Genomic DNA, 27311 nt, shown 5'->3' with positions numbered 1-27311 from the left:
CAACGATTCCTTGGGTTCTCAAACTTTTATAGGAAGTTCATCAAGAACTTCTCTTCTATTGTAAGACCGCTCACACAACTTACAAGTGTAAAAAAAAACATACAAATGGTCTGAAGAAGCAAATAAAGCTTTCCACTTGTTAAAATCAAGCTTCACTTCTGCTCCCATACTACGCCATCCAGACCCATCCCTCCAATACATCCTAGAGGTGGATGCGTCAAATATGGCTGTAGGAGCAGTTCTTTCCCAATGACCAACGAATACTTCACCACTCCACCCAGTTGCTTTCTTCTCTAAAGCACTAAGTAGCCCAGAGGTGAACTACCCAGTGGGTGAAAAAGAGTTGCTTGCCATAAAACTGGCACTTGAAAATTGGCGACATTTACTTGAAGGTACCCGGTTGCCAATACTCATATATACAGATCATAAGAATCTCCAATACCTTCAGACCAACAAGACCCTTTCCCATCGGCAGGTACGTTGGTCATTATTCTTCCTAAGATTCAATTTCTTAGTGACCTACACACCTGCAGATAAGAACAAGAAGGCGGATGCCTTATCACGGTTAACCGAAGATAACTGTGCTGAATTCCCTTCACTTCCTAGAATACCCCATGACCGTATTATTGGTGTTGTTCGTTCCTTAAAGGAAGAGATTCTGCACAGTCTAGGACTGGATTCACCACCACCACAACTAAGTGCTGATGCAGAAGGCTTCCTCTACTTTGACAACAAACTCTACATACCTCCTGGTATGCGTACTAACATCTTGGAACTATCACATGACGTACCTATGGCAGGACATATGGGTATGACTAAGACATTTAATTTGCTCACCAGGCAATTTTGGTGGCCTGGAATGAAGACGTCTGTACAGAAATTTGTTTCCTTATGTGACATCTGTGCAAGGTCCAAAATTGACACTACAAAACCATCTGGTCTACTTTGCAGTCTACCAATACCAAAGTTCCATGGGAAGTTGTGTCTCTAGACTTCATAGTAGAATTACCACCTTGCAAAGGATTTACTACCATCCTAGTGTCAGTGGACCATCTGACAAAGATGGCACATTTCATTCCTATTCGCAGACTACCTTCATCTAAGGAAACAGCGGAATTACTAGTAAAACATGTGTTCAAACTACATGGAATTCCAAAGACTCTTCTATCTGACCGGGGTTCACAGTTCATCTCTAAGTTTTGGCAAGCTCTATGTCATATACTACGTATTGAGCGAAAACTTACTTCCCCTTATCACCCACAGACCAATGGACAAACTGAAAGAGTCAACCAGTGTATTGAACAATATTTGCGTTGCTACACCTCATACCTACAGGATGATTGGGTGGACCTCCTCCCTTTGGCGGAATTTGCTTATAATAATGCAACCCACAGTACTACTAAGCAAAGTCCGTTCTACCTAAACTATGGGTTTCATCCCACACTTCTTCCACCACGCATCCTACCATCAAGTAATCCAGTAGCCTCTGACTATCTTACCCAAATAAAAGAATCTCTGGGTTTACTTAACACCACCATCTCACATGCTCATAGCCAACAAAAAAGGTACTACGACCTTCGTAGAAGACCTTCTCCTCAATATACTATTGGGGATCTTGTTTGGCTATCTACAAAAAACTTTAGGTTGAAAATCCCCAGTAAAAAGCTTGGACCTCTGTTTTTGGGACCTTTCCCAATCGAGAAACTCATTGGGACATCTGCAGTTCGACTTACTTTACCGGCAGATCTTAAGATACACCCCATTTTCCACGTATCTCTACTAAAGCCACATATACCCAACCAAGGAATTAGACCTACCATCTTGCCTCCACCTCCAGTACAAGTTGAAGGGGGAGAAGAATTTGAGATTAGGGAGATTTTGGATTCTCGTATCCACAGAGGAAAACTCCAATATCTCATCAGATGGAAAAACTATGGACCCCAAGAGGAGACCTGGTTGGATGCTTCTGACGTTCACGCATCCAGGCTTATAAAAAGGTTCCACTCAAAATACCCTGAGAGACCAGTGCTATAGGCCTTCTGAAGCCGGCCTTATGGGGGGGGGGTACTGTAAGATCCTGGTACTTTCAGTACCTTTCTAGCCTCTTACTTCCGCATTGCGTTCCACCATTCAGGTAGGTGGAACACATATAGCTGCATGTCTCTTTAACATCTGATGACGTCATCACTAGGCGCCGCTCTGAGCGGCTATTTCAACCGACGCTGTGCACTCACAAGGTGTTCGTGCAACCGCTCGTTATACATCCCTGTCTGACGCTGTCGAATCCTCCAGCTATCTTCCTATACCTGGATTGACCGGAGCCTCGCTACCTGATCCTTTACCTCTCTACCTGATCCTTTACCTCGCTTACCCGCTAGTGATAAGTACCCCGCAGGGGATCCCTTCCTATCAAATCACATGCTATCTATTCTTGCATATTAAGAACTGTTGCTAAACTCTAGGATATATGCACTACAATATCTATCACCTGCATCGTTACCTAGATTGCTAGCTCTTGAGCCTACTACCACCTGTAACTTATATCCTTGCATTAACTTAGCATCTCCTGTACACTTCATCTGCTATCCCCTACCACCTGTTACTTGTACATGATTGCTAACCCTCCTGCATACTATCTATCACCATCTGCTATCGCTCCTGCAACATTACTACCTGAGTGCCTATCATTAATTGCTATCACTACTCAAGCCTATTCCTTCAGTATATCACCTCAATACTATTGCATAGATATCTATCACTCCAGCAACATCTTATCTGAGTGTTTGTGTATGTGCATACTGAAGCGGGCTGAGCCACTATGATGAGTCAGGAGAGTTGGATAAGGTGATTCAACACATCTCTACAAGACTACTGAGTGGAAATTCTACAGCTGCAAATCCAGTTCACTAAATCAAACCCCAGAGCGTTACATCGGGTCTGCCTGCCTGTTTTTCAGGCAGACCCGATTGGGCCACCTATCGACCTCTATGGGGAGGTGGATGTCCGCTGACACCCACCTGGCATCCGATCCGACAAGATAATTTATTTAGCAAGAAAACGAAAAATAAAACCAGGGGAAAAATAATAAAGTTTGGGTACAGCATTGCATGACCCCAATTTTCATTCAAAGTGTGACAGCTCTGAAAGATGTCTGGAAGGGGGTAAAAGTGCCCAGTAGGCAAGTGGTTAAAGAGAAAACTAATGTCAAGCTACAATATATAAAATTTTGGCTTGGGGTTCACATACGCTTTTGGGCAACCTATCATCAACAGTTTGTCGGGAGGTTGGTGGGTCACCATGATCGTTCGATTTTTTTGTAGTAATAGTAGAAAGTTTGTTAAGAGTAAGGTGAAGGGTTAATTCTCTTTGTTTCCTGTAGGGTCCATTTCTGATCACACAAGCCGTGGCCCGAGCTATCATAGCCACGGGACAAAATGGAGGTTCCATCGTCAACATTGGCAGTATTGTGGGAAAGGTGAGCCCTCGAAGTATCAAGTTTTGTCCCAGAGATGGAGAGTGATAAGAGAAAACATTTTAGTTGTTATAACTCTGGTGAGGCCATTCCTTAATTAAGCAGATGTAAACTCTGACTGAATAATATTAATTGGTCCACATCATGGCCCCATCTCTGCTTTAACCACATCTGGACCAAAAGGATTTGCCCCTTTAATGACCAGGCCATTTTTTCGATTCGGCACTGCGTTACTTTAACGGACAATTGCGCGCTCGAGCAACGCTGTACATAAATAAAATTGATGTCCTTTTTTCCCCACAAATAGAAATCTCTTTTGGTGGTATTTGATCACCTGTGCGATTTTTATCTTTTGCGCTATAAACAAATAAAGAGCGACAATTCTGAAAAAACAAACAATATTTTTCACTTTCTGCTACATAACATTCCCAAATAAAAAAAAATTAAAAAATCGAATTTTTTCATCATTTTAGGCCTATTTGTACTCTGCTACATATCTATGGTAAAAATAAAATCACAATAAGCGTATTTTGATTGGTATGTGCAAAAGTTATCGCGTCTACAAACTAGGGGAAAGATTTATGTAATTTTTATTTATTTTTATTTTCTTTACTAGTAATGGCGCCAATCTGCGATTTTTAGCGGGACTGCGACGCTGCGGCAGACAGATCGGACACTTAACTGACATTTTTTACACTTTTGGGGGGACCAGTGACATTTCTACAGTAATCAGTGCTAAAAATATGCACTGTTACTGTAATAATGACACTGGCAGGGAAGGGGTTAACCCAGTGGTGACCAAAGGGTTAAGTGTGAGCCTAGGGGAGTATTTTCTAACTGTATGGGGGATGGGCTTGTGAAATGACCATAGAGACCTGTGGTCCTGTATAGAAGGATCACAGGCGCTCTGTGATCATTTCAGAGAAAACAACGGTCAGCTGTGTTTACAACAGCAGACCGTCATTCTCTCTCAGCGTGAAGTGATCGCGGGTGGCCGGTGGCAATTGCGGCCGTTGGCTCCGTGGATCAGCACCCGCGCGGCCTAGTGGCGGCAGGTGCGTGCTGCTGACAGCTCCCGCAAACTGACATACCAATACGTGAATTCGTGCAGCCGAGCCAGCCTGCCGCAGTATATCTGGCAAGCGTTTAAAGCAGAACTCACATAAAAATGAATATCCAATTAACCACTTGCCGACCAGTCACTGGGACTGTACTGCGGCAAAGTGGCTCGTTCCCGTCCAGCAACGTAGTCCTACGTCGCTGGACTCCTCCCCTTCTGGGTGGCGCTTGCGCGCCGCCGGAGGCTCGCTCCTGCTGTTTTCAGTCACAGCGGGAGTCGGGCCAGGGGAGGAGTGGCGGTGATCACCGCTGCTCTTCCCCGATCGTTGGGGGAATCGAGTCTGGAGATCCGCCTGCTTGTGTAAACAAAGCGGGCGGATCTCCTAAGTGACAAACAGTGACAGATTGCAGGATTCAGCATAGCTGAACATGCGATCTGTCCCTGTGTCACTGTCGCCTCCCCCCACACATGTCAGTAAGCACCAGGCATACATTAACCCCTCCCTCTCCAATAAAATTAACCCCTTCCCTGCCAGTGTCATTTTTACAGTAACAATGCATATGTATAGCACTCATTACTGTAGTAATGTCACTGGTAACCCCAAAAGTGTCAAAAATGTCAGTTAGGGGTCCGATCTGTCCGCCGCAATGTCGCAGTCCCGCAAAAAAAATCGCAGATCACCGCCATTACTCGATAAAAAAAAAAACACCAAAAATGACAGAAATCTTTCCCTTAGTTAGTAAACGCAATATATTTAGCGCAAACCAATCAAAATCGGCTTATTGTGATTTTTTTTTACCAAACATATGTAGCAGAAAACAAATTGGCCTAAAATTTAAGAAAAATTTTGATTTTTACATTTTTTTGGGGGGGAATTTCATATAAAAAAATGTGAAAAATATTGTTATTTTTTTCAAAATTTACGCTCTTTTTTTTGTTTATAGCGCAAAAAGTAAAAATCGCACAGGTGATCAAATACCACCAAAAGAAAGCTCTGTTTGTGGGAAAAAAAGGACGTAAATTTAGTTTGGGCACGGCGTTGCATGACTGCGGAATTGTCAGTTAAAGTCGCTCAGTGCCGAATCGCAAAAAGTGGCCTGGACGTAAGACAGCAAAATCCTCCGGTGGTAAAGTGGTTAAAAGATAAAAAAGCAAAACCAGCTTTTGCTGCAAGCTTCAGCTTCAGTCCAGAGATTTCCCCCGTAATACTTTTTCTCTGCCAGAAGATGTCCTTAGTCTGATGGCCAGCATCATTTAACCCACTTCTATGGAGCCCAGGTTGTCCTGCTGGACCCCCTCCCCCACCCTTCCCCAGCCTATCTGATGGTATGTCCACTATACATACATTAATCCCCTTAGCTTGCTAAAGCACTTTGTATTATAAACAAGTGTCATTTTTTCAAATTCTGTTTTTGGGTTTTTCCTTCCTTTATTGTTTGTCAGCTTTTTCCTGCAGCCACTTCCAGTCTACATCCAGTGATGGCTGAATATCGTCATATTGGGACAGTCAGTAGATATCATTACATCTCAAACAATTATTTTGGTCTCTCACAGGTGGGCAATCTTGGTCAGGCCAACTATGCTGCATCTAAGGCTGGAGTAGAAGGTTTAACTAAGACCGCTGCTAAAGAACTGGCCAAGTGAGAAAACTCTTTTTATCTGTTAAGCAATCTGTACAGAATTAATATTTCCTCAGATCTCAATGGCCTAAAGAACTTTAAGAACTTATATTTATTAGCAGGGGGTCTCCAAACTTTCTAAAAAAAGGGTTGGTTTACTGTCCTTCACACATTGAGGGGGCCAATGTGTTAATAGAATATGCTTGGCATCAATGGGAGTAAATAATGCCCCATCATCATTGGTGTCAGTGGGAGGAATAGTGCCCCATCATCATTGGTGTCAGTGGGAGGAATAATGCCCCATCATTGGTGTCAGTGGGAGGAATAGTGCCCCATCATTGGTATCAGTGGGAGGAATAGTGCCCCATCATTGGTGTCAGTGAGAGGATTAGTGCCCAATCATTGGTGTCAGTGGGAAGAATAGTGTCCCATCATTGGTGTCAGTGGGAGGAATAGTGCCCCTTCACTGGTGTCAGTGGGAGGAATAGTGCCCCTTCACTGGTGTCAGTGGGAGGAATAGTATCCCATCATTGGTTTCAGTGGGAGGAATAGTGTCCCATCATTGGTGTCAGTGGGAGGAATAGTGCCCCATCATTGGTGTCGGTGGGAGGAATAGTGCCCCATCACTGGTGTCAGTGGGAGGAATAGTGCCCCATTGTTGGTGTCGGTTGGAGGAAAAGTGCACCATCATTGGTGTCAGTGGGAGGAATAGTACCCCATCACTGGTGTCGGTTGGAGGAATAGTGCCCCATCATTGGTGTCGGTTGGAGGAAAAGTGCCCCATCATTGGTGTCGGTTGGAAGAATAGTGCCCCATCATTGGTGTTGGTGGGAAGATTAGTGCCCCATCACTATTGTCAGTGAGAGGAATAGTGCCCCATCATTGGTGTCGGTAGGAGAAAAAGTGCCCCATCATTGGTGTCAATAGGAAGAATCGTGTCCCATCATTGGTGTCATTGGGAGGAATATTGTCCCATCATTGGTGTCAGTGGGAGGAATAGTGCCCATCATTGGTGTCAGTGGGAGGAATAATGCCCCATCATTGGTGTCGGTGGGAGGAATAGTGCCCCATCATTGATGTCAGTGAGAGGATTAGTGCCCAATCATTGGTGTCAGTGGGAGAAATAGTGTCCCGTCATTGGTGTCAGTGGGAGGAATAGTGTCCCATCATTGGTGTCAGTGGGAGGAATAGTGTCCCATCATTGGTGTCAGTGGGAGCAATAGTGCCCCATCGTTGGTGTCGGTGGAGGAAATAGTGCCCCATCATTGGTGTCAGTTGGAGGAATAGTGCCCCATCATTGGTGTCAGTTGGAGGAACAGTGCCCCACCATTGGTGTCGGCGGGAGGATTAATGCCCCATCATTGATGTCAGTGAGAGGAATAGTGCCCCATCATTGGTTTCAGTGGGAGGAATAGTGTCCCATCATTGGTGTCGGTGGGAGGAATAGTGTCCCATCATTGGTGTCGGTGGGAGGAATAGTGCCCCATCATTGGTTTCAGTGGGAGGAATAGTGTCCCATCATTGGTGTCAGTGGGAGGAACAGTGCCCCATCACTGGTGTCAGTGGGAGGAATAGTGCCCTATCCTTCATGTCGGTGGGAGGAATAGTGCCCCATCATTGGGGTCATTTGGAGGAACAGTGCCCCATCATTGGTGTCAGTGGGAGAAATAGTGCCCCGTCATTGGTGTCAGTGAGAGGAATAATGGCCCATTATTGGTGTCAGTGGGAAACAGGCCCTCACTGGGACAAAAAAACAGGCTCAGGAATTCCAGACCAATTCCTTCAGGGACAGGGGGTGGGGGTTGGGGCGGTCGACCTCAGGGGCGACCGGCGATGAGACATCCACAGAGCCGGTCCCCCGCATTGCAATGCAAAGGAGCACTGCGACACAAAGAGGACTGCACTGCAAAGGGGCACCACAATGATTACAGTGCCCCCCCCCCCCACAGTGCAGCCCCCAGCAATCACATTACCCACAATTATTTAATGATAAAAATGTCATTTGAGTACAGCATTGCATAACCGCGCAATTGCCTTTCAAACATTCAAAGTGCGACAGCGCTGAAAGATGAGAATTGGCCTGGGCCGGAACGGGGGTTTAAGTGCCCAGTAGGCAAGTGGTTAAAGTGAATTTAGGCTTTGACTGTGCAGGGCAATTTTTTTTCTGATCTTACAACTTTGAAATCCTGAAATCTGAATGGTTGATGAGGATTATGGGACGTGGCACATCACTGTTCCTTTGTATGATATTATCAATAATCTAAATGACTTATCACACCTATCAGTAGACTGCCTCATATAGGGGTTAGCGCTTCCTGTCTTCTCTTCTGTTGTCACCTCACCAGGTTCGATATCAGATGTAATACCGTATTGCCTGGATTTATCGCCACACCGATGACTGACAAAGTCCCACAGAAAGTCCTGGACAAAGTGAGATGATGTGAACTCTGTCTGTATGTGTGTTTCTGTGTGTTTTTCGGGTTTCTGACTTTGTTTCGGATCTTTGCCCGCAGTTAGCTGGTCTGATTCCAATGGGAAGACTTGGTCAGCCAGAAGGTAAATGACAAACTTTCATGCTAAGTTTTTATTTTCATTTCTGTTTTTCCCTCCTTTTGCTTTCAGTTTTCACTTTCAATTAATTTTTATTGAAGTGTTATAAAATACAGGTCATGACTTGAAACAAAAAAAAAAGAGATATAGCCTTGTCCAGCAAGGAATTTCAAAGAACCATAATGGAAGTCTAAGGTTATTTAAGCACATCCCGACCGGTCACGTTGACCGTACTGCGGCAAAGTGGCTCGATTCCGTCCAGCGACGTAGACCTACGTCGCTGGACTCCTCACCTGTAGGCGGCGCTCGAGAGCCGCCGGAGGTGCGCTCCCGCTGTTCTCAGTCACAGCGAGAGTTGGGCCAGGGGAGGAGTGGCGGCGATCGCCGCTGGCTCTTCCCCGATCGTCGGGGAATCGAGTTTGGAGATCCGCCCGCTTGTGTAAACAGAGCGGGCGGATCTCCTAAGTGACAAGGAGTGACAGATTGCAGGGTTCAGCATAGCTGACCATGCGATCTGTCCCTGTGTCACTCAGTCACCTCCCCCCCACACACGTTAGTAAGCACCAGGCATACATTAACCCCTCCTTCTCCAATAAAATTAACCCCTTCCCTGCCAGTGTCATTTTTACAGTAACAGTGCATATGTATAGCACTGATTACTATAGAAATGTCACTGGTACCCCCAAAAGTGTCAAAAATGTCAGTCAAGGGTCCGATCTGTCCGCCGCAATGTCGCAGTCCCGCAAAAAAAATCGCAGATAGCCGCCATTACGCGTTAAAAAAAAAAAAACAACAAAAATGACAGAAATCTTTCCCTTAGTTAGTAAACGCAATAACTTTTGCGCAAACCAATCAAAATACGCTGCTTGTGATTTTTTTTACCAAACATATGTAGCAGAAAACAAATTGGCCAAAAATTTAAAACAATTTTGATTTTTACATTTTTTTGGGGGGGAATTTCATATAAAAAAAATTTAAAAATATTGTTATTTTTTCAAAATAAACGCTCTTTTTTTGTTTATAGCGTGAAAATCCAGGAAGTGAACAGGCAGCAGCTTCAGCTGCCCAGAGTTAAAATGGCTTTAGCTAGGGATGCACCGAAATGAAAATTCTGTGCCGAAACCGAAAATGCAGGATGCCTTTGGAGGAAAACCGAAACCGGAAATTACTTTTTCCCCCAAAAAAATTTAAAATGGATAGAACAGGGGCATACACCAAAAACAGGTAGCGACGTACACCTGTCGGTGCCACCCTGTCACAGTATATGTACTGTGATGGGTTGGCAAGAGGTTAATTTAATTACCAATGGTATTTGTATTATGCAGCATGAGGGGGTTAATGTATTGCCACTGCTGGTCACTCATCTATTAGTGACCGACCAGTGGCAGTTAATTTACCCCTTTGTGCTGCATTAGTGCAACCAGTATCAGTGTTAATTAACACTGGTTGCACTAATGCAGCACAAAGGGGTTAATTAACTGCCACTTGTCGGTCACTAATGCATCAGTGACCAGCAGTGGCAATACATTAACCCCCTCATGCTGCATAATACTAATACCATTGGTAAGCTGCCTCAGCTACCCCCCCCCCCCACTGCCTCAGCGTCCCCCTCGGCAGTACACCCTCCCCCCAGTGGCGGCTGGTGCTCAAAATTTTTGGGGGGGAGGCGCAAAAAGAAAAATGTAATAGGTATTGCTTCGCGTCAAAAAACGCAGTAAAAAATTGCGTGACTTTGAAGTCATGGTACAGGCATGGCACAGGTGATGGTATAGGCATGGCATAGGTGATGGTACAGGCATGGCACAGGTGATGGTACAGGCATGGCACAGGTGATGGTACAGGCATGGCACAGGTGATGGTATAGGCATGGCATAGGTGATGGTACAGGCATGGCACAGGTGATGGTATAGGCATGTCACAGGTCATGGCACAGGTGATGGTATAGACATGGCATAGGTGATGGTACAGGCATGGCACAGGTGATGGTACAGGCATGGCACAGGTGATGGTATAGGCATGGCATAGGTGATGGTACAGGCATGGCACAGGTGATGGTATAGGCATGTCACAGGTCATGGTACAGGAGATGGTATATGCCCCCTTTCAATGCAGTGACCAGCGTACATGCCCCCTTTCAATGCAGAGACCAGTGTACATGCCCCCTTCAATGCAGAGTTCAGCGTGCGTGCCCCCTTCAATGCAATGAACATTGTGCTGTGCCCCCTTCAATGCAATAAACACTGTGCTATGCCCCCTTCAATGCAATAAACACTGTGCTGTGCCCCCACAATGCAGAGTTCAGCGTGCATGCCCCCTTCAATGCAACTGTGCTGTGCCCCCTTCAATGCAATGAACAATGTGCTGTGCCCCCTTCAATGCAATAAACACTGTGCTGTGCCCCCTTCAATGCAATAAACACTGTGCTATGCCCCCTTCAATGCAATGAACACTGTGTTGTGCCCCCTTCAATGCAATAAACACTGTGCTGTGCCCCTTCAATGCAATAAACACTGTGCCCCCTTCAATGCAATGAACTCTGTGCTGTGCCCCCACAATGCAGAGTTCAGCGTGCATGCCCCCTTCAATGCAACTGTGCTGTGCCCCCTTCAATGCAATAAACACTGTGCAGAGTTCAGCGTGTGTGCCCCCTTCAATGCAACTGTTCCGTGCCCCCATCAATGCAGAGTTCAGCGTGCGAGCCCCTTTCAATGCAGAGCGCCACAGCATTGTCCCCAATCACTGCAGAGCGCCACAGCATTGTCCCCAATGATTGCAGAGTGCGCCACAGCATTGTACCCCAATGATTGCAGAGTGCCACAGCATTGTCCCCCAATGATTGCAGAGCGCCACAGCATTGTCCCCCAATGATTGCAGAGCGCCACAGCATTGTCCCCCAATGATTGCAGAGCGCCACAGCATTGTCCCCCAATGATTGCAGAGCGCCACAGCATTGTCCCCCAATGATTGCAGAGTGCCAGCATTGTCCCCCAATGATTGCAGAGTGCCCACAGCATTGTTCCCCCAATGATTGCAGAGTGCCCACAGCATTGTTCCCCCAATGATTGCAGAGTGCCCACAGCATTGTTCCCCCAATGATTGCAGAGTGCCCACAGCATTGTCCCCCAATGTTTGCAGAGTGCCCACAGCATTGTACCCCAATGATTGCAGAGTGCCACAGCATTGTCCCCCAATGATTGCAGAGTGGCCACAGCATTGTCCCCCAATGATTGGAGAGTGGCCACAGCATTGTCCCCCAATGATTGCAGAGCGCCACAGCATTGTCCCCCAATGATTGCAGAGCGCCACAGCATTGTCCCCCAATGATTGCAGAGCGCCACAGCATTGTCCCCCAATGATTGCAGAGCGCCACAGCATTGTCCCCCAATGATTGCAGAGCGCCACAGCATTGTCCCCCAATGATTGCAGAGCGCCACAGCATTGTCCCCCAATGATTGCAGAGCACCACAGCATTGTCCCCCAATGATTGCAGAGCGCCACAGCATTGTCCCCAATGATTGCAGAGTGCCACAGCATTGTCCCCAATGATTGCAGAGTGCCACAGCATTGTCCCTAATGATTGCAGAGTGCCACAGCATTGTACCCCAGTGATTGCAGAGCGCCACAGCATTGTCCCCCAATGATTGCAGAGCGCCACAGCATTGTCCCCCAATAATTGCAGAGCGCCACAGCATTGTCCCCCAATGATTGCAGAGCGCCACAGCATTGTCCCCCAATGATTGCAGAGCGCCACAGCATTGTCCCCCAATGATTGCAGAGCGCCAGCATTGTCCCCCAATGATTGCAAAGCGCCAGCATTGTCCCCAATGATTGCAGAGCGCCACAGCATTGTCCCCCAATGATTGCAGAGCGCCAGCATTGTCCCCCAATGATTGCAGAGTGCCAGCATTGTCCCCCAATGATTGCAGAGTGCCAGCATTGTCCCCCAATGATTGCAGAGTGCCAGCATTGTCCCCCAATGATTGCAGAGTGCCAGCATTGTCCCCCAATGATTGCAGAGCGCCAGCATTGTCCCCCAATGATTGCAGAGTGCCAGCGTGCGTGCTCCCTTCAAACCTACCTGGCGGCGGGGCGGCTCAGCTTCTTCCTCTTCTGCGGCGGGTCCTTCTCCCTCGTCTCGGCGGCGGGCAGCCTGCTCCCTTCAAACTTACCTGGCGGCGGCGCGGCTCAGCTTCTTCCTCCTCTTCTGTGGCGGGTCCTTCTCCCTCGTCTCGGCGGCGGGAACCGGCGGGTGGCCTCTCCTCTTCTCTGAGCGGCGGTGACGGTGAGTGACTGACGCACGCACCGGCACCGCCCCCATTGCGACGTCAGCGATATCCTGGATGATGATTGGTCCAGGCTGTAGACTGGACCAATCACAGCCAGGATATCAGAAAGTGGGGGTGTCCAACCGCAAAGACTTGCGCCCAGGATACCCCCCTACCCCCCAGAAGGCAGCCAATCGGTGCCTCTTCTGGGACGTAACCCCACCCCCCCCCCAGCCACCAGTTCCTTCAGGCAAGGCCGGCGAACCCAATTTTTTTTTTTGAACAACTTTATTTGTTCGTTTTTTTTCTTTTTCTTTTTTCTTTTTTTTTTAGGGGTAGGGGGGCGGCGCCCTGGCGCCCCCTATGCACGGGCCGCCACTGCCTCCCCCCCCCTCTGCCTCAGCGTCCCTCCCCATCCCAACGATTAAATCTCCTTACTCTCACTCTGCTGAGTGCTCCTCCGGTGTCCTTCATTCAAAAGACGCGCCTCTGGCCGGCGGCCCACCTCCCGGTGATGTCACTACTACGATCTGTGTATGAATGAACTGACACACCCTGGGCGAGCGGCCGCTAATAGCTATAACTATGTGAGCTTCACTTCACTTCCCTGTCAGAGGAGATACCCGCATGACAGGGAAGTGAAGGCTCACATAGTTATAGCTATTAGCGGCCGCTCGCCCGCCCCCCCTACCCGGTGTCAGGTCAGTTCATTCATACACACAGTCCCGCTGACAGGGAAGTGAAGGCTCACATAGTTACAGTTATTAGCGGCCGCTCGCCCGCCCCCCCTACCCGGTGTCAGGTCAGTTCATTCATACACACAGTCCCGCTGACAGGGAAGTGAAGGCTCACATAGTTACAGCTATTAGCGGCCGCTCGCCCACCCTCCCGCCCGGTATGTCACTTCATTCATACACAGATCGTAGTAGTAGGGATATCATTGAGAGGCGGGCGGCCGGCCTGCCAGAGGCGGGACATTTCAAACCTGCGCTGCGCCCTCCTCCTTCCTCACGGCAGCCATTAATTTCGGCATTGTTAACCCATTATCGGCCGAAATGGGATAGGCTCATTTTCGGCCGATAATTTCGGTGGCTGAAATTTCGGTGCATCCCTAGCTTTAGCCAGACTTAGTGGAGGGAGATTTCTGCAATATATTTGGCAAGTACAAAATCAAAGTATATATAAAATAATATGCAAAGTGGTTGAAGAAAAGCTTCAGAATGGCAAAGATGTTTTCTTTATAAATTATTTGAGTAGACTGCAGTTCCTCTTTAGGAGTTCCCTTCACTGGAACTAAGAGGTCAAGCCCAATCCCTGTAAAACAACCCCCACACCATAATCCCCCCTCCACCAAATGATTTGGACCAGTGCACAAAGCTCCTAAACCTTGTGGAAAGCCTTCCCAGAAGATTTGAAGCTGTTATAGCTTCAAAGGGTGGGCCAACTCAATATTGAACCCTACGAACTAAGACTGGGATGCCATTAAAGTTCATGTGCGGTTAAAGGCAGGCGTCCCGCCATACTCGCTGATAAAGTGCAACTTTTTGAAAACGCCTGGAGCCCGTGGCTTCGGTATTTGGAGGGGGACCCCCGAGCTGGATAATTGTAGACCGCATAGACGAGCCTACATACGTCGTATAGCAATTGCCGTGTATTCAGCACCAAGTGCCCCACTTTTCACAAACCTGAAGAACTTCTCCTTTATCCAATACTCTCCATCTTTGTTGCTCTGTTCTCTGTGTTTCCTTTCCTCTCTTCCTTTTCTAGGGTGGTCTTCCCCAACCCAACTTCTCTGAGGTTCCCTTGGTGTCCCTTTCATTCTTATGGACCCCATACAAGGCAGAACCCTAAAGTAGGAGAGCTGGGCATCATATAGGGGCTAATTCGTATTGTTTACTGATTTTATCTTGGTTCTAGCCCACCCCACTCATATATGCTCCTTCGGTATTACCGGAGGCTGTCCGCTTTCAGAAAGGTTCATATGCTTGTTTGCTAATTTAATATTGCTTACTTGTTATGTTGTAAAATGAAAAACTTTTAATAAAAATATTGAAACAAAAAAAAAAAAAAGGCGTCCCAATACTTTTGGTAATATAGTGTATGTCACAGTGTTAAAGTTGTCCTCTGCTGTTCTAGATATCGCAGATGTCTGTGCATTCCTGGCTTCAAATGACAGTAGATATATAACGGGAGCAAGTATTGAAGTGACAGGTAATAACCAATCAGGTGGGGTCATTTCATGCATCTTCTTTGTGTTTGCTCTAGCTTGTGATTCAAGTAAACTGTTCAGCCACTTTAAACTGTTAGAATTAGTCATGCCAAAGTGCCCGTACCACAGGATGCCTCAGAGCAAATTAAAAGTGCCACTCCAAGCGCCAGCATTCCTTCCTCCTCCATGCGGCATTCTTCACTGTGCAGCACACCGCCTTTACATCAAAAACATGGTACTCCCGATGACGTCAGTGTGACGAAACGCGTCGAGAGCGTAACCACATCACTTCCGCCTTTTGGTCTGTCAGCTTGGGACGCATATCCGGCGGGTGGAACGCATGGCGTTCCGGGTACATACCGCGAGAGAGGAAGTTGCGGCTCCTATACTATATCAAGACAATATTTCCACTAAAAATACACCAAAATTATTATATTTATATATATATATATATATATATATATATATATATATATATATATATATATTTACAATATGTTATTTTTTTTACAGGACAGGGAAGCCAGCAGCGCTGTGGTAAGGGGGGTGGCACAGTGAAAGGGGCACACACGGGGAGGGAGGGATCAGAAGCAGGCAGAATAAGGAAGGGGGATCGGTGTCAGAGAAGCAATTACAAGAACGGTGCCCTGTGTCTGTGTCTCTCCCTGCAGCAGCTGAAAGCTGGCAGGAGGGGGGAGAAACTGTCTTTCAGCTGCTGCCCGCAGAGGGCCGCACAGGGCTTCCTTCTGTAATTGCCCTTCTGCCCGACCACACCGATTCCCTGTGCTGTTGGGGCCCCCCTGTGTGCCGGGCCCCCTACTGGAGGACTGGTGGTCCCCCTCCCTATCAGCGGCCCTGGCGCTGCACCATCTATGCGCACTAAGAGGAAGACTCAATAGGGACATTCTTGCTGGGCAGGGCCACACTGCAAAGATGGCTGGTCTGAGGAGGAAGGTAAATATCTGAGCAGGTGGGTTGCAGTCAGGAAGATGAAGGGAACCGATTAAAGGACAATTGTGTGAAAGGTACAGTTGTCCTTTAAAGTGGTTGGAAACCCCATAAATATACCCAATGAAGTGACTGGTCTCACGTGATACATAGAGATGAAACAAATCATCCTACATCAGTTGTACCTGTGTGTCTGCAGCCCTCTCTTCTCTACAACCATACAAAGTCCAGAATTTGCACAGGATCTCTCAGCTTTGAATAGGGGGCGGGGATCTGAAGTTACACTCTGCAGAGCTCAGTGAGGGACCTGAGCCCTGATTGGAGGGAAGAGACCCCCCCCCCCCCACTCCACACAGCACACAAGAACAGAGCTGAGGCTTTCAATCACACACTGTGTGCTGGAGCTCTCTCCCCTGTCACTTTTTTTCTCTTGGTGTCAGTAAAACTTGTCAGAAATGACTGATGCTGATAGCAGAGGAAAGAGGCAGTGGACAGAAATGACACAAGCAGTGCTCTGGATTGTGAAAAGTACACATTATGAAGGGATATGCTTTGTTCATATTTCACGTCTGAGGTTTACAACTACTTTTAAATTTAGTTCTCTATGTATGATTTTAGTAGTTCTAGAAAATGTAATATTAATGCTACAGTATAAATCAGGATGACTGTAGTGACGATTGTTCTTTTCATCCTGTTTTCTCCAGGTGGACTTTATTTATGATCCTCTCTGGTACCTGCAGTCTCCATGGAGCAGCAGAAAGAACCTTACAAGCTTCTTGTAAAGAGAGAAGAACTGCTGCCTCTGTGTTTCTGTGCCTGTGAATCTTTTATGTACACTCTCCAAAGAGTATAGGACCGCCAAATTATATATATTTTTTTAATTTAATTTCTTTAAAATGCAATACAAATGTTGTATATATTATGAAAATTATAGCTGACATTTTGTTATAACAGAGCAGGAAACCCAGGCGTGCGCAGGGGGTGTGCCAGGTGTGCCTGGGCACACCCTAATCACTATGCCCGCTCCGCAGTGCTGCTGGCTTCCCTCCTCTCCCCTCCCCCTGACTGCTGTGGGGGATGTTTTTAGGATGGAAAGCGGGGTAATTTACCAACCCCTTCTTTTTCTAAATGAACACAGTGAATACACTCGCTCACTGTGTCCATTCATAACTGAAGCATAGTAAACTGTTTACTTTACTTCAGTTTGTGAATAAACAGGAAGCTGCTCAGCACAGAGCACTTCCCATTCATTCACTGCCTTGTGCAGCTGAGGCTGCAGAGAAAGGCATATGTGTTTGAGCTTTGGGGTGCACACCGTATTGTAAAAGGGTGCGCACACCTATGGCAGGAAATAATCGGGTTCTTCCATCTACTTCTTGCAAAGCAATACTCTGAGCTCAATTCATTGTCTGCTGTTCTTATTAAGTCCCTGCGGTGCAGATGAAAGCATGCAGAGGATGTGAAATGAATGACTGATGCACTGAGGTCACAAAGGTTTCAAAAAATTAGGATTGCTGTTGAGTTTATATTTAAAGTGGTTGTAAACCCTGATTCCTTTTTAAAAATAACAAACATATTATACTTACTTGCTCCACGCCCCCGGGGGGGGGCACGCAGAGCTGCGATCGTTGCTGCGGTGTGTCACTCTGACACACTGCATCTCCGATCTCGGTAAAGAGCCTAATGACGTAGGCTCTTTGCCATGTGACCAGCTGTGTCCAATCACAGCTGGTCACATAGTAAATAGGAAGAGCCGTCGATCGGCTTTTCTCAGTTCGTGCCTGACAGGCACGAGTAGAGGAGAGCCGATCTGCGGCTCTCCTGACAGGGGGGTCTGTGCTGGTAATGAGAGCATTGATTACCAGTGCAGACCCTTGGGGGGGTGCCACTAGAGCCAACAGGGATTGCCTACCCATGGCCACCAGGGATGCCCACCCATGGCCACCAGGGATGGCAATCAGGGCCCAGGGACCCTTTCAGTGACCTCCCCATCAGAGCTGCCCATGATTGCCATCTATCAGTGCCGCCCAACCGTGCCCACAATTGCAATCTATCATCCAGTGCCCATTATTGCCCAACAGTGCCACCCACCAGTGCCTATCAGTGCCCATCAGTACCACCTATCACTGCCCTTTCAGTGACCTCCCCATCAGAGCTGCCCATGATTGCCATTTATCAGTGCCGCCCAACCGTGCCCACAATTGCAATCTATAATCCAGTGCCCATTATTGCCCACTAGTGCCTATCAGTGCCCATCAGTGCCACCTATCAGTGCCCTTTCAGTGACCTCCCCATCAGAGCTGCCCATGATTGCCATCTATCAGTGCCGCCCAACTGTGCCCACAATTGCAATCTATCATCCAGTGCCCATTATTGCCCACCAGTGCCACCTATCAGTGCCCATCTGTGCCGCCTATCAGTGCCCACCAATGCTGCATATCAGTGCCTCTTCATCAGTGCCTGTCAGTGCGGCCTCATCAGTGTAGGAAAAAATTTATCTATTTACAAAATTTTATAACCTAAACAAAAAAACTTTTTTTTTTTTTCAAACTTTTCGATCTTTTTTTTTTTATTTGTAGCAAAAAAAAAAAACCTTGCAGTGATCAAATACCACCAAAAGAAAGCTCTATTTGTGGGGAAAGAATGACATCAATTTGGTTTAGGTACAGTGTTGCACGACCGCGCAATTGTCATTCAAAATGCAACAGCGCTAAAAGCTGAAAATTGGCCTGGGCAGGAAGGGGGTGAAAGTGCCCAGTATTGAAGTGGTTAATGTATTGAATGCATTAAGGTGAAAAACCTTGAGGCACTTACAACCAACAAAATAGCGATCACCTTCCATTCTCAGAACCTTAAACCCGCGTTTCAGGTAAAATATACCCCCTTGCAATCAGTCCAGCATTCCCTGTAGGCTCTCGTTTGCTTTGCCAGGCCATTCTCTGCAGAACGGAGCTCACAATGAAGTGCACTAGGCAGATCTGCTTATGCCAGTTGAGGGCCGGTTAATCTTTGCTGAGCTTTGCATGGTATGATTGAGCAGATCTAGGTGTGTTAACTTACATTGTAAGCTGCAAAAGCAGAGCCCTTTTATTCCTTTCTGTGTTTTATTCAACTGTGTTGTAATTGTACTTTATATTGTAAAGCGCTGCACAAACAGTAGGTGCTGTATAAATCCTGTATCATAATAATAATACTGGTAGCAGTCATACATATCTTCCTGCTGTATGGGCATGTGCAGTGCTGTATCTTGGCCTAGGCCAACAAGGCCCAGGCCTAGGGCAGCACTTTGCAGGGGGGCAGAAAAAAAGCTGCACCACGCACAAGAAAAAAACAGTCTCCTCCCGCCTCCCCCACTAAAAAGAGTCCCTGACGGATTGCGCTACACACTTTTAGTATAGTGCCAGTCTTATAGGGCGAATTGGGCTGGAGGGCAGGGTCCAGGAGGCAAATCAGTCTGGCACCCCCATAAAGCGGTCACACTGCTATCTCCTGGTATGATAGGGTATGGTATGATGATGGGCACTGCTGAGGCTGACCTTCTGGGAACTGATGAGGCTACACTGATGGGCACTGATAGACTGTGGTTGTGGTCTGTGGTTTACAGATGACAGGGCGGGTCATAAACAGGAAGAGGTGTGGCCTTTACAGGAAGGGGTGCGTCATATTTAAATTAGGGGATGCACAAGTTTAGTCAGGCCTAGGGCAGCACAAAACCTGAATACACCACTGGGCATGTGCCCAGATGGGAAACATTCAAAGATCCCTGGGGGACAGGCAACATTATCGACCTACAGGACAGCCATTGACCATTTCCTCTTCTTACAGTGAATCTATGTGCAGTATTTCACACGGGGCGGACTCCGCCATTGAGTTTACAGTTGAACAGTTGTGGTAAGATGCAGGGTTATTCAATCTGCATTTAACCACTTTCCGCCCGGCTTATAGCAAAATCATGGCTGGGCAGAGGTTCCATTATCATGACTGGGTGTCATGTGACGTGCAGCAGGATAAGCCGCTCGTGCGGGGCCCGGGGGTGCGATCGGTGGTGCAGTGTGTCAGTCTGACACACTGCATCTCCGAACCAGGTAAAGAGCCTATGACGTAGGCTCTTTACCACGTGATCAGCTGTGTCCAATTACAGCTGATCACATTGTAAACTGGAAGTGCCGTTTTATCGGCTTTCCTCCTTTCGCGCTGACAGTGCGCGGGTAGAGGAGAGCAGAGATATGCTTACCATTCCACTGATCCTCTGAGCACAGGACCTGTCCCTGCTGCTCCTGCCAACCCTCCGCCCGCAGGCTAGCGGTCTTGTGCATGGACTGTTCTAGACGTCATCACACCCATAGACCAGCTGTGGACATGAGGACCGCAGGAACAGTCCACCACTGGACATGGGGGAACGCTGTTTTCTGGAGGATCGAAGGATCGGGTAAGTATAGCCTTTCTGTGAGCCGCTAGACAAAAAAGATTCCCAGAGTTCTGCTTTAACCTCTTCCTGACTGCCACACACATTTTATACTGAGGCAGGGTGGCCCTCCTGGGCGAAATCACGTACCTGTATGTGATTTTTACTTCTGGGTCCGGGACACGTACGCCACCGGTGAACCGCTCCCGCTGTGATTGGACACAGCAGGAGCCAATTAGCAGGTCCGATGTTCACCGTCACCCCACGATCGTTCCCGAGAGAGGCAGAATTGCGATCTGCATATTTCAAGTCAGAGCACCCTTCTGTGGGAGGGGGAGGTGGAGATCTTGTTTTTCTGCTAAGCAGGAACACAGATCTCTGTCTTCCAAAAGTCAAAGCACCCCCCTCTCCCCAAATAGTTAAAAAAGGACTCCCAGGGAACACATTTAACCCTTTGATCGCCACTGATGTTAACCCCTTCTCTGTCAGTAGTACAGTGACAGTCCTTTTTATTTGCACTGATCACTGTATTAGTGTCACTGGTCCCCAAAAAGTGTCACTTAGGGGTTTATATACTAAAGCTAGAGAAGGCAAAATTATTCACAATTCTGCAGAGAAACCAATCAGCTTCCAGGTTTTATTGCTAAAGCCTAATTAAACAAGCAGAGGTTAGAAGCTGATTGGTTTCCCTGCAGAATTGTGACTAATTTTGCCCTCTCTAGCTTTCGTAAATAAACCCCTTAGTGTCAGATCTGTTCGCCACAATGTCACAGTCCTGCTAAAAATTCGCTGATCGCCGCCATTACTAGTAAAAAAAAAAAAAACTCCATAAATCTAACCCATAGTTTGTAGACGCTATAATTTTATTTAAAACTTTATTTACCCTAAACGCTTATTGGGATTTTTTTTTTTTTTTACCAAAAACATGTAGCAGAATACATATTGGCCTAAACTGATGAAGAAATTAGATTTTTTTTCCTTTTTTTTTAACCACTTAAGCCCCGGAAGATTTTACCCCCTTCCTGACCAGGGTGTATTTTGCGATTCGGCACTGCGTGACTTTAACGGCCAATTGCGCGGTCGTGCGACGCTGTACCCAAATGAAATTGACGTCCTTTTTTTTCCCACAAACAGAGCTTTCTTTTGGTGGTATTTGATCACCTGTGCGATTTTTTGATCATGCGCTATCAACAAAAAAAGAGAGACAATTTTACAAGAATAACAATATTTTTCAAATTTTTTTATATGAAATTCCCAAAAAAAAAAGTAGAAATCAAAATTTTTTAACATTTTAGGCCAATTTGTTTTCTGCTACCTATGTTTGGTAAAAAAAAAAAATCGCAAAGAGCGTATTTTGATTGGTTTGCGCAAAAGTTATTGCGTTTACTAACTAAGGGAAAGATTTTTGTCAATTTTGGTGTTTTTTTTTTTTAACGAGTAATGGCGGCGATCTGCGTTTTTTTTTTTTTTTTTGCGGGACTGCGACATTGCGGCGGACAGATCGGACCCTTGACTGACATTTTTGACACTTTTGGGGGTACCAGTGACATTACTACAGTAATCAGTGCTATACATATGCACTGTTACTGTAAAAATGACACTGGCAGGGAAGGGGTTAACTTTATTGGAGAAGGAGGGGTTAAGCGTGTCCCTAGGGGCGTGCTTCTAACTGTGATTGGATGTGGCTGTGTGTGTAACAGCAGAGATCTACGGTCCTACATAGTAGGACCATATGATCTCTGCTGTTACACAGGGGAGAATGACAGGCGGCTTGGTTTACACTAGCCGCCTGCCTTTCTCCCTCTGTAACTGACGATCGCGAGTGACACACGCAGGGATCAGAGTGAGCGAGCGGGGGCGGGAGCACGCCTCCGGCGAAGCGCGCTCGCCCCCTATTGGCACGCAGGCGAGTGACGTACCGGTACGTCACTTTGCCTGGCCGGGGCTGACCGCCGCAGTATATGTAATTGCGGCGGTCGGCAACCGGTTAATATGTTTTATAGCATAAAGTAAAAAATATTGGTTTTTGTTTTCAAAATGGTCAGCCATCTTTTTGTTTATAGCGCAAAAAATAAATGCCCCAGAGGTGATCAAATGCCACCAAAAGAAAACTATTTGAGGAGGAAAAAGGGACATCAATTTTATTTGGGTACAGTGTCGCACGACTGCCGAATTGTCAGTAAAAGTAACGCAGTGCCGTATCACAAAAAATGGCCTGGTCATGAAGAGGGGTAAACCTTCTGGGGCTGAAGAGGTTAAAGTGATTTGGATGTTTACCATTTTGACTTGGCGCTGTTTTTTTATGCTGTGATATTCTGGGTACCCCTTTGAGTGAAGCTTTTTAGGTACATTCGTTCATGAAAGAATTTTGTTTCCCCCATATTCGTTATGTTGAACAGATTCGTTTTTTGGAATTTGTTTTGTATCTTCTGCATTTGTTTTGTATATTCGTTGATCCGGGTGGATTCGAAAAAGTTTTTTGAGGACCATTGCTATTATCAGTTTTTGGTTTTCGATATTTTGGGCAGATTCGTTATTCATATATTGAAATTAGTCAATGGTTTCGGAAGCAACGGAATAAATATAACGCGAAATTCGGCACCCCAACATTTTTCCAAACCTAAGAATTGTATTAGACTGTGGAACTGAATGACTGTGACAATTTTACAAATTCAATTTAAATCACAAATTTACATGAATCTGAATTATCGAACTAATTTGAAAGTTAAATTGTTTTCTCCGTGGGCCCAAATACTATTGCATCATGTGATGTCATCCAAATGAAACCAATGCATTTATTAATTTCGTTATACGTTTTTTTTCCGGATTCATTGACATTCGTTACTATGTCCGTTCTGAGATTCGTATACATCCGAATCTCCGAAAATTAATTTTGCGTCCACAAATTGATTTGTTACAAAACGAAACGCACTTGTCTAGCCCTTGTGTGAGCTGCTCAAACAGCTTTAACCACTTCACCTCCATATGGTTTTACCCCCTTAATGACCAGGCCATTTTTTGTGATTCGCCATTGCATTACTTTAACAATTGCGCGATCATGCAATACTTCTAGATTGTAAGCTCTAATGAGCAGGGCCCTCTAATTCCTCCTGTATTGAATTGTATTGTAACTGTATTGTTTTCCCTCACATTGTAAAGTGCTGTGCAAACTGTTGGCGCTATATAAATCCTGTATAATAATAATACTGTACCCAAGTACAACTGACGTCCTTTTTTCCCACAAATAGAGCTTTCTTTTGGTGGTATTTGATCACCTCTGCGGTTTTTAGAATTTGCACTATAAACAAAAAAAGAGCGACAATTTTGAAAAAAAAAAAAAAAAACACAATATTTTTTACTTTCTGCTATAAAACCTTTCCAATAAAAAAATCAAATATTTTTTATCAGTTTAGGCCAATTTGTATTCTGCTACATATTTTTGGTAAATAAAAATCACAGAAGGTGCAAAAGTTATAGCATATACAAACTATGGAATAGATTTTTGAACTTTTTAGGTTTTTTTGTTTTGTTTTTATTAGTAAGGGCGATTTTTAGTGGGACTGCGACATTGCAGTGGACAAATCTGACACTAAGTGGCACTTTTTGGGGACCAGTGACATTAATATATTAACCAGAAGCTGTTTAGCAAGGTATGACGTGCCTGCACCGGAACTGACGTCGGGGCCGGTGCAAGCGCATTGATTCCTGGGAGCGATGACGTTCAGCTCCCAGGAATCATTGCAAAGCGGAAGTGACGGCGCGGGTCGCGGCTGAGGAAGGAGGAAGTGGATGGTAAGGTGAGTATATTATCCTCTCTAATAAGGTAAGTAAGCAAAAAAAAAAAGCAGAGAATATCCAATTCTTGCTCGGGTAAGGAAAAGGAAGCGGATGCCATAAAATCTACAGGCATGATTTTGTGGGCGGAACTCCGTTAAGTGTAAGCCTAATTGTGCTTGCTAACTGTGGGGGAGGGGGGCCTTTGTGACAGGCACACAGAGATCAGTGTTTCAGCTTAGCTGAGACACACAATCTCACTGTGCCTGTCTGACAGGAGAGCCGCCTGCCTATGTAAACAAAGCAGGCAGCTCTCCTGTCAGACAGACACAGTTTCCCCAAAGATCGCGGGAGGCCGGCGGCGATCGAGCCCGCTCCTCCCGCGGTTTGGCTCCCGCTGTGTCTAATCACAGTGGGAGCGTGGCTCCGGCGGTGCACGTGTGCACATAATCACGTACATGTAAAATCTGTGTGGTCACGCAGTAAATGTGTGGGCCGGTCAGCAAGTGGCTAAATGATTTCCCTGCACTTTATACAGAAGTATTGAAGTTTCAGCGCCTCTTGGATGTGTCCCTTTGTAATCTGTTACAGAACTTAAACTATAATAAGGTGCTATGTACAGCAAGGGCTTATCTATTTCCATAATACAATGTGGTGTAATTATTAAAAAAAAAAAAAAAAGATTTGCAGAGCTTTACATTAAACTGCATGTACATTAAATTTTGTGTGAATGTCGGCAAAGTTGAATGTTAATAGGCTATTTTCTCTATAGATTGAATGTTCTTCATTCTTAAAAATAGCAAAAAAAATAATACATTATGGGCACTAGATGGAGCCGATGATCATAGTTATAAAAACCTACATTTTTTCCTGTGATCTCCATCTAGGGGCCAAATTGTCGTATTTTCCTTTTTACGCTATGTATATGAATAAAGAGAATATGACTTGTGAAGTAAATCGCCTCATTACATTCGATCTTGCTCGCATTTGCTCAGAACAAATTTACATGCAGTTTCACAGGATAAATGGCGCTCTGTAAATTTTTTAGAAATACACCCCAATATGACTGCTATTGAAGTAAAGGCGATTTCTGTCTAACTGCGTAATGCTCAGGAATAACACCGGAAACTGAATGCATATTATAGTGTAACTGTGAGAAGATAAAAAAAGATCGTCATTTAAACTAGCTTTGTAATTAATATTAATAAAAAAAATGTATTTTTAAATAGTACTTATATGCCTGTTTGAGTTTGTCCATGTATTGGTTTGTGGCATTCCTCTCCCCAGCAAACCCAGAGACAGGGGCAGTGATAGGAACTGATTAGCTCTACCAATCCAACACTGGAAGCTTGATGTCAGGAGGAGAGAATAGAACGATGTAGAAAAGAACTTCGACCAGGTGCCAAACATATCATGCCTCCATCCCCATACATAACAAACACACAACCAATATTTGACCACGGGACCTTAAATGAGGCATGATACAAAAGTCATGAAATCTCAATTTATTGTACAAGGATTGCACACATAAATGTATATATAAAGTGCACACAACAAATATTTGGCATATCAAGCCAATGGGTTACATGACTTAACAATAAATAATGTACACCAAGCTGGTATATTTTCAAATACATGCTTTACATAACCAAGATGACTGCAACATGGGAGAGGAATGCATCTTGTAACTCGAAGCGTTTCTTGAATACTTTTCACTTGCTCATCTTGCTGGTGGTAAATCCAAGTATCCCGGGGTGACTGCGCCCATTAAGCTCCACCTATAACTGAAAATTCGACTTTTGGATAGACTGACCATTTAGGTCTCATTCACATGGGGTGCTTACCCCGGTAGTCTGTGAATGAGCCGTGTCTTTTAGCGGCGCGCGCTCGCCCCCTATTGGCTCCCAGGCTAGTGACGTACTGGTACGTCACTTTGCCTGGGAGGGGCTGACCGTATATAGTCGGGCGGCGGTCGGCAAGTGGTTAACCACTTTACCACCGGAGGATTTTGCTGTCTTACGTCCAGGCCACTTTTTGCGATTCGGCGCTGTGCGACTTTAACTGACATTTGCGCGGTCGTGCGACGCCGTACCCAAACGAAATTTACGTCCTTTTTTTCCCCATAAACAGAGCTTTCTTTTGGTGGTATTTGATTACCTGTGCGATTTTTACTTTTTGCACTATAAACAAAAAAAGAGTGTTTATTTTGAAAAATTATTTTTTAATATTTTTTTATATGAAATTCCCCCTCAAAAAAATGTAAAAATCAAAATTTTTTTACATTTTTGGCCAATTTGTTTTCTGCTACCTATGTTTGGTAAAAAAAATCACAATAAGCGTATTTTGATTGGTTTGCGCAAAAGTTATTGCGTTTATTAACTAAGGCAAAGATTTCTGTCATTTTTGGTGTTTTTTTTTTAACGAGTAATGGCGGCAATCTGCGATTTTTTTTTTTTTTTTGCGGGACTGCAACATTGCGGCGGACAGATCGGACCCTTGACTGACATTTTTGACACTTTTGGGGTTACCAGTGACATTACTGCAGTAATCAGTGCTATATATATGCACTGTTACTGTAAAAATGACACTGGCAGGGACGGGGTTAATTTTATTGGAGAGGGAGGGGTTAATGTATGCCTGGTGCTTACTGACGTGTGTGGGGGGAGGTGACTGAGTGAGTCAGGGACAGATTGCATGTTCAGCTATGCTGAACACTGCGATCTGTCACTCCCGGTCACTGAGGAGATCCGCCTGTTTACACAGGCGGGCGGATCTCCAAACTAGATCTCCAAACTAGATTCCCCGATGATCGGGGAAGAGCAGTGGCGATCGCCGCCGCTCCTCCCCTGGCCCGACTCCCGCTGTGAATGAAAACAGCGGGAGGGCGTCTCCGGCAGCGCGCGAGCGCCGCCTACAGGGGGAGGAGTCCAGCGACGTAGTACTACGTTGCTGGCCGATAACTAACCACTTTGCCGCAGTACGTGGTTAAGTGGCAAGTGGTTAAAGACA

General features: G+C 45.8%; 1 protein-coding gene across 1 annotated transcript in view; it reads left to right on the top strand.

Moving 5' to 3' along the window:
* Positions 1 to 17061, top strand: part of LOC309560970 ((3R)-3-hydroxyacyl-CoA dehydrogenase-like) — a gene marked incomplete at its 5' end in the record, with an annotated part of 38502 nt that extends 21441 nt beyond the window's left edge. Inside the window, 6 exons of the mRNA XM_082264673.1 lie at positions 3380 to 3475; positions 6087 to 6172; positions 8497 to 8581; positions 8665 to 8707; positions 15103 to 15177; positions 16828 to 17061. Coding sequence (XP_082120799.1) covers positions 3380 to 3475; positions 6087 to 6172; positions 8497 to 8581; positions 8665 to 8707; positions 15103 to 15177; positions 16828 to 16844 — 402 coding nt within the window. The 3' untranslated portion in view covers positions 16845 to 17061. The remainder of the gene's footprint in view (positions 1 to 3379; positions 3476 to 6086; positions 6173 to 8496; positions 8582 to 8664; positions 8708 to 15102; positions 15178 to 16827) is intronic.
* Positions 17062 to 27311: the final 10250 nt, after the last annotated feature.

The sequence above is a fragment of the Pelophylax lessonae genome (genome assembly GCF_965119305.1).
Source record: "Pelophylax lessonae genome assembly, chromosome: 7".
NCBI lineage: Eukaryota > Metazoa > Chordata > Amphibia > Anura > Ranidae > Pelophylax > Pelophylax lessonae.
Note: the sequence above shows the minus strand (reverse complement) of the source record. Positions and strands in the feature narration are given on the sequence as shown.